This window comes from Malurus melanocephalus, unplaced genomic scaffold, assembly GCF_030028575.1.
Source record: "Malurus melanocephalus ecotype Western Australia unplaced genomic scaffold, MMel_1.1 scaffold_310, whole genome shotgun sequence".
Taxonomy (NCBI): Eukaryota; Metazoa; Chordata; class Aves; order Passeriformes; family Maluridae; genus Malurus; species Malurus melanocephalus.
Window position 1 is genome coordinate 667146 of NW_026623542.1, and position 7082 is coordinate 674227.

At 64.8% G+C, this 7082-nt stretch overlaps 1 protein-coding gene across 1 annotated transcript; it reads right to left on the reverse strand.

Moving 5' to 3' along the window:
* Positions 1 to 404: 404 nt before the first annotated feature.
* GRK2 (G protein-coupled receptor kinase 2) lies at positions 405 to 7076 on the reverse strand. Its single transcript, XM_057377360.1, has 21 exons — positions 7056 to 7076; positions 6169 to 6245; positions 5562 to 5635; positions 5293 to 5394; positions 5037 to 5111; positions 4515 to 4576; positions 4269 to 4320; positions 4041 to 4132; positions 3734 to 3833; positions 3577 to 3655; positions 3360 to 3490; positions 3148 to 3242; positions 2963 to 3070; positions 2812 to 2878; positions 2582 to 2682; positions 2425 to 2491; positions 2245 to 2340; positions 2006 to 2168; positions 1788 to 1924; positions 1580 to 1693; positions 405 to 1275 (listed from the first exon to the last, which is right to left on the reverse strand). The coding sequence occupies exons 2-21, from the start codon at positions 6230 to 6232 to the stop codon at positions 1114 to 1116; spliced, it is 1941 nt and encodes a 646-aa protein (XP_057233343.1). The 5' UTR covers positions 6233 to 6245; positions 7056 to 7076; the 3' UTR covers positions 405 to 1113.
* Between the last annotated feature and the right edge of the window lie 6 nt (positions 7077 to 7082).

Consider the following 7082-nt stretch of genomic DNA (forward strand, 5'->3'; position numbering starts at 1 on the left):
TCCCATCCCATCCCATCCCATCCCATCCCATCCCATCCCATCCCATCCCATCCCGGCCCAGCCCTGCCCCCCTCCAGGAATGTCGGGGCACCGGCCCGGCTGCGCCACGCCCGACACATTTCCCACAGGCAGGGTGCGGGCAGGAGAGGTGGCATCTGCACTGCCTGGTGACAAGGGACAGCCAAAGTCCTCGCTGGGGACAGTGCAGAATCAGGGGACATGATTCCCAGCATCCCCATGCTGTGAGGCTTGGGGATGCTCCAGGATGTCCCTGAAGTGCCAGTGGGGGGACACAGAGGAAGCCCCSACACCACAGCAGGTGACAGGAACTCCATGCCACCTTCAGTGGGCATGGAAACATCCCTGCTCCTCGCAGTGAGGTGGAGTCAGATAGTGATTTTCTATCTTTTTTATTATAAAAACTCTTTTTTTTGGCATTCTCACATCTCTGCTCATGAAAACCTCACTCACCCACTGCCCCAGCTCTGCCCAGTGCCCCCCCAGCCTGCTGCCCCCCCAGCCCTGGGAGCAGAGACCAGTATTTACAGAAGCTGCCAGGGACTGGGGGGGCAGGGGACACCCCTGTGCCCACCTGTGGCTGATTCGTGGGGGGTTCCACCTGCTCCCTCCTCCTGGGGAGGGAGGGCAGGGGGCTGGGGATGCCCTGGGGAGGGGCAGGAGGGGCAGAGGCAGAGCCAGGGGCACAGGGGACCCGTGGCACAATATTTACAGGGGTCCCTCCTGGGCACGCAGTCACACACAGCCACACGCACACGAGAGGTTGTCACCCACAGGACGGGCACAGCCGCACAGGGAGGGGGGGACACGCTGGCCGGGGGTGCCCGCCGGCCCCTTTGGCACACACGGCGCTGGGGAGCGGGCGGGAGGGACGGGGGCTGCCTTCATCTGAGCCGGAGAGTTCCTGCAGGACCGGGGGGAACACCGGGRAAGAGGTGCTGGGCCGGCCATGGCGGCGCCACCTCAGCCGCACCCCCGGGTGACGCCGGCACCGGGCATCCCCCGCCGGGCACACGGAGAGCGGGGGACACGCGGGAACCCAACCCAATAAATTAAAGGTGGGGTGGGAAGGGGGAAAGGGGTGCAGGGAGGGGGTCAGAGCCCGTTGTGGGAGCGCTGGATGAACGGCACTTTGCTGAGCTCCACCACGGGCGAGCGGGGCTTGTTCTGCATGCGGGGCACCCGCTGCAGCAGCTGCTGCGCCTGGCGCTGYGCGTCCCGCAGCTCCTTCCGCCACTGCACCAGCTCGGGGTCACTCTGTGGGGCAAGGAAAGGGGTCAGGAGGGCGACAGGGCAGAGGACATGGTGGCCAGGGATTCCCCAAGCAGGGTACACGATGGTCAGGGGTTTCTGGGGCAGGGTACAGGGTGGTTGGGCCTCCCCAGSGCACCAGGGCTGCAGGGTTGCCCCACTGTTTCAGTATTTATGTGTTGGCATGGCTTGAAGGACTCAACCTGCAGGGCCAGTAGGCAGCAAAAGGTGGCTGGAAGTTAGCAGAGGGGATGGCTAGCAGGCAGCAGGAGGTGGCCAGCACCCAGGGGTGGCAGAGGAGCACACTCACGTCGCACTGCAGCACGAACTGCTTTCCCCCGCGGATGCGGAGCAGGATGCACTTGCGCTCCTTCACCTGCGTCTCCTCCACCGAGTCGATCTCCTCCATGGTGAGCAGGGACTGCTGGGGGGACAGGCTCAGCCCGGCCCCTGTGCCCTCCCCGGGCCCTCCCAGGCGCCCCTCAGCCGTCACCCACCCGTTCCCGTGCCCACCTTACCGGCGACTCGCCCTCCCCGCGCCACTCCAGGCGGTTGGGGAAGAGGTAGAAGTAGCGGCGCTGCCACTGTGTCAGGAAGGGGTTGCCCAGCTTGGCCATGTAGCCGTGCATGATGCAGTCCTTGCCCATGGCGTACTCTGSGATGACAGGGAGGCCTGATCAGCCCCCTGGGATATGGCTCAAAATGGTTCAGAGTGTGGGTCCCCGGCCCCACTCACCCTCCTCGTGGCCCAGCTGCTTGTTCTTGGCCTTCTTGCGAGCCTCCAGCTTGTCGGTGTCGGCGTTGACGGCGTCGAAGACGGTCTCGGTGACCTCCTGCTGCCAGCGCTCCGAGATGGTGAGCGGGAAGTTGCGGTACAGCTCCTGGTCACTCTCCAGCAGCTGAGCAGGGCAGGATGTGGGAATGAGGGGCTGCAGGACACCCCACGCCCCCACACTCGGCCCCTGTGCCCGGTACCTTGATGCCCTTGGTGTCCTCCTCGTCGAAGGAGCCGATGTCGAAGGCGTCRGCCGCGTTGACCTCGCCGCGGGGTGGGACGAGGGGCGGCGGGTACTGTGAGCAGCAGCGGGGTCAGAAGGGTGGGTGACTGCCTGTGTGTCCCTGTCCCTGTCCCAAACCATGGCACGCCCCCCTCACCTTCTGCAGGAACACCATCTGCCAGTCTAGACCCTTGAAGAAGGGCTCCTCCTTCACCTCCTGCGCCCTGGGCAGGAAGGAGAGCGGGTGAGCACAGCCACAGGGGGCTGTGCCAGCACACCCAGCCCTGTCCCCCGGGGCTCTCGGGGTCACTCACCCTCGCCCCATGCAGCCCAGGCGCCGGTTGACGTCCCGCTGCAGCAACCCCTCGAGCAGGGATCGCAGCTCCGGGGAGAAGGAGTCCGGCAGCTCCACAGCCTGTGGGATGTGGCGGCACACGTGGACCCAGGGACGGGGACCGGCCATCCCTGACCCCATGTGCTCCCCAGGCCAGCGGGCAGCAGGTGCCCACRCCCTGCCCACAGCCTGCCCTGCACCCCCACCCACCATGGTGAGGGTCATCCGGTCGATCTCATGCTTGTCCTTTGTCTTGTGCTGCCGGAACGGGCTGTGCCTGCGGTGTGGAGGGAGAGGGGGCTCAGCAGTGCCCAGCTGTGCCCAGCTGTGYCCAGCTGTGCCCAGCCGAGCCCACACTCACCCCCGGAGCAGTTTGAAGAGCATGCAGCCCAGYGAGAACCAGTCGGCRCTGCTGTCGTAGGCCACCCCCTTCTGCAGCACCTCCGGCGCCATGTACCCGTGGGTGCCCCTGGGGAGGGGGCACAGGGGGGTCAGGGGCCGCCCCGGGCGGGGGGGCAGGGCGGGCAGGGGTGTGGGCACACTCACACGCTGGCGTGGGGCTTCTTCTTGGAGAAGTCGCAGGCCAGGCCCAGGTCGGAGATGCGGACGTGGCCGAACTCGTCCAGGAGGATGTTTGCYGGCTGCAGGGACACCATGTGACAGGGTCTATGTGACAGGGTCTGTGCCCACGGGGTCCTGCAGGGGTTTCTGAAGGCTTGGGGACGCTAAGGGGGTGTCCTGCAGGTGGGGACAGTGACCTTCAGGTCGCGGTACACCACGAAGCGGCTGTGCATGTGCTCCAGGCCCAGGATGATCTCGGCCGCGTAGAACCTCATCTCCGCCTCGGAAAAGACGCCGTGCTGGGACAGGTGATAGTGCAGGTCCCCCCCTGTGGGGACAGGGACCGGATGTCACCCAGGGCTGCTGTGGGCAGGGGGCTCTGAGCCATGGGGTCCCTTGGGGCCGGGCTCTCACCGTTCATGAGGTCGAGGATGAAGCTGAGCTTGTCGGGCGTGTGGAAGGCGTAGGACATGCACACGATGAATGGGCAGTCCTGGTGGGAGACACRGGGTCACYCTCCATGTCCCTGTCCCCTGTCCYTGTCCCCTGCTCGGCACCCACGTCCCCTCACCCCAGTGCTGACGAGGGACAACATGATGCGCTCGTTGAGGGCCAGCGTCTCGCCCTGCTTCATCTTGATGCGCTTCTTGTCCAAGCACTTCATGGCGTACCTGGGGGGACAAGGGGTCCCTGCAGCCACCGTGTCCCCACAGCAGTGCCAGCACCCACGGCCGTGCCACCCCTGCCAGCCCCGGGCACTCACAGTGACAATATTCCCCGACACGTCACCGTGGCAATGCCACTGCGGACACCCCTGGGACCCCCCCAGCACCCCCAAATCCCAGGTGGGTCCCTCCATTCTGGAGCATTCCCGTTACATTTTGCCCGTGTCCGCTTTCCGGCAGCCGTAGACCTCCCCGAAGCCGCCGCGGCCAATGATTCKGTGAACGCTGAAGTCGTTCATGGTGAGCTGGAGGGAGCGAGGAGGAGACTGGGGTGAGCCTGGACACCACCCCCTGCACCAGCTTGCCCAGGTGAGGGACAAGGGTGAGCGCATCCCCCTCCCTGGAAGCATCCCGAGGTGAGGGATGGGGATTCCTGCTCACATGGATGTTCAGCTCCACGTTCTTCCACTGGCAGAACCGCGTGAACTTGTCACTGCAGGGAGGAGTGGAGAGAGCAAGAGTGGAGATCCCAGAGAAACACCCTCTCCAACACACCCTGGACTTGTCTGGGCACAGGGAGCACCCCCTGGGACACTCGGGAAAGGAAGAGACCCCTGGAGCTCTAAGAAGGGACACCCTGAAGTGGAATGGGACGCCTCGATCCACATTGGAATTCTCCCAACTCACCTCTCAATGAATTTCTGGAAGATGCCCCCACGCAGGTTCTGGCAGATCTCCTCAATGTAGGGCTGGGGAGGACACTGGGCTCAGCACTGGGTCCCCAGGGTCACCCAGGTCACCCCCATCCCATCACTGTGTGAGGTCTCCTCCACCCCTGGCATTTCCCATGCACCCACTGTCACTTCCAGGCCCCTGGGGATGCTTCTGCCACCTCAGCCACCGGGGACCCCAAAATCACCAGCCCTGGGGACCCCTAGGGTGACATCCAGGGTCCCAATAACTTCCCTGTGAGGAGCCCCCTGCTACCTCCAGCCCCCCAGTCTCCTGCATACCACCTCGTGGGGACCACCAGCAATCCCCCCTCACTCCCAACATGCCAGGGAGCCCCTCACCATTCCTTGGGCTTCCCATTCCTCAAGGGACACCCCCAGACCTTCAGGGACTGCGTCACCCTCACCCCCTCTGAGGATTAACTCTCTGAGTGCCACAGGTGGCAGAGAGCCCTTCCCTGTCCTGGGTGATGCCCACCTGGAAGAGGTCTGGAGGCACCTGCTTCTTGCTCAGGTGGCTCTGGACGTGCTCCGTGGCGCTCTTGGAGAAGGGCTGTGAGAGGGACAGGAGCATGTCACCTCGGGCAAAAGGGACAGTGGCCAGGCAGGGCTGCACAAAGCAGGAACCCACGGAGGATTTCCCATCCGTAGGGCTGGGATGTGGCTTTGGAGCTGCCTCTGAAGACACTGTGGGCACACTGGGGACATTCTTCACCCCAGGGCCCGGCACTCACGTGGGAGCAGGCCAGCAGCTCCTTCATGATGTAATGGTCGAAGATGTGGCGGCTCCGGGCAGCTCGCTCCTCCTCYGAGTCCAGCTTCTCGTACTTCTTGATCTGGAGAGCACACAGCTCCGGTGGCACAGGGGCACACGGGTGCCACAGCCCACGGGAGAGCCACAATCCCCTGGGACAGCATCTCCCAGCTCCCTGGGCACCATCACCTCAGCTCTGTGGGCCCTGGAGGTACCAAACCCCACCCCAGGCTGTCCCCGCTGCCGCACCTCCTCGTAAAATTCCATCAGAGGCTTGGCCTCCTCGGCCTGGTTGAAGGCAAAATCCCGGAAGAGCAGGTAGCCTGGCAGGACAGAGTCACAGCGTGAGAGGTGACAGCCCCCCCAGCCCAGGCCAAGGGACACAGGGACATCCCTGAGCCTGCCCAGCCTTGCTGCCACCACAGTGCCAGGTTCGGGGAAGGGGAAGCGCCAGGCGGGGAATGGTGAGGGCTTGGCAGGGTGACAGGGTGACAAAGACACGACTGGGACAGCACGGGGCAGTGAGGGGGCTGCTGTGGGGCACAGCAGGGCAGGGGCACGGGCGGGCACAGGGAGCAGGGCGGACGTGCCCGGAAACCGCCGGAGCCGGCAGGAGGAAGTGAGAGGCGCTTCCTGCCCCGGACGGTTTGCGCTGGCGTGGGGGGAAGTGGCAGGGCGGGGGACACGGGCTGGGGAATGTGGCGCAGCCCCCGGCACCCCCGTCCAGCCYGGCCCCACATCCCCCCCACCACTCCCACTGTCACAGCAGCCACCAGGGCAGCCACCCACACTCAGCTCTGTGCTTGTGGGTGCTGGCCCAAGTGTCCCCCGTGTCCCCTCTGTGTCCCCTGCTCACCAATCTTCTGCGTGAAGATCTTGTCAAATGTCACCTCTCCCCGGTCCTCCAGGTACTTCTGCATGACGCTGCGAATGCTGGGGACACACGGGAAGGATTCAGCCACGTCCCCTGATGGATCCCTGCTCCCAATCCCTCCTCTCCACCTCCTCCCGAGTCCAAGAGCCCTGGTGGCACATGTCCTCCCACCCTGTGTGTCCCCACCCAAGTGTGGCACATTGCTGGGTGCCAGGATCACAGCGTGTTCCACGCACTGGGGCCCAAGGGACAGCAGGGACGAGTGTCCCCCCTAAAAAAGCTTCACAGGTGCCTGGCATTGAAGGTGCAGGAGGACACCAGGGTCCTGCAGAGGGTGCGGGGACTGTGACCCTGTGCACATGCACAGGTACAGGTGTGCGTGTGCACACACGGGTGTGCGTGGCAGCAGCTGCATGGCACGGGTGTGACACGGCGGGGACAGAGAGGATCCACAGCTGGGTGGGACTGTGTGTTTGTGCGCCTGGCAGGATGTGTGTGTCCATGTGTCCGTGTTTGTGTGCCCCTGTGCCAGGCAGGAAGTGTGTGTGTGTCCATGTCTGTCTGTCTGTCTGTGCAACAGGCGTAACGCGCGTGTGTCCATATCCGTGTGTGTACGTATCCGTGTGTGTCCATATCCGTGTGTGTCCATGTCCGTGTGTGTCCATGTCCGTGTGTGTCCGTATCCGTGTGTCCACAGCCGTGTGTGTCCGTGTGTCCGGGCAGGTGTGACCGGCGCACACGTGCGCGGGAGGTGTCCGTGACACACGGGCGAGTGCGAGCGGTGCCGGGAGGGGGTGACCGGGGGACCGGGGGTGGCGGTGCCGGGGACGGACGGACGGACAAGCGGAGGGGCAGCGGCGGGGCCTCACCTGGGCTCGGGCAGGAGGATCCTCTTG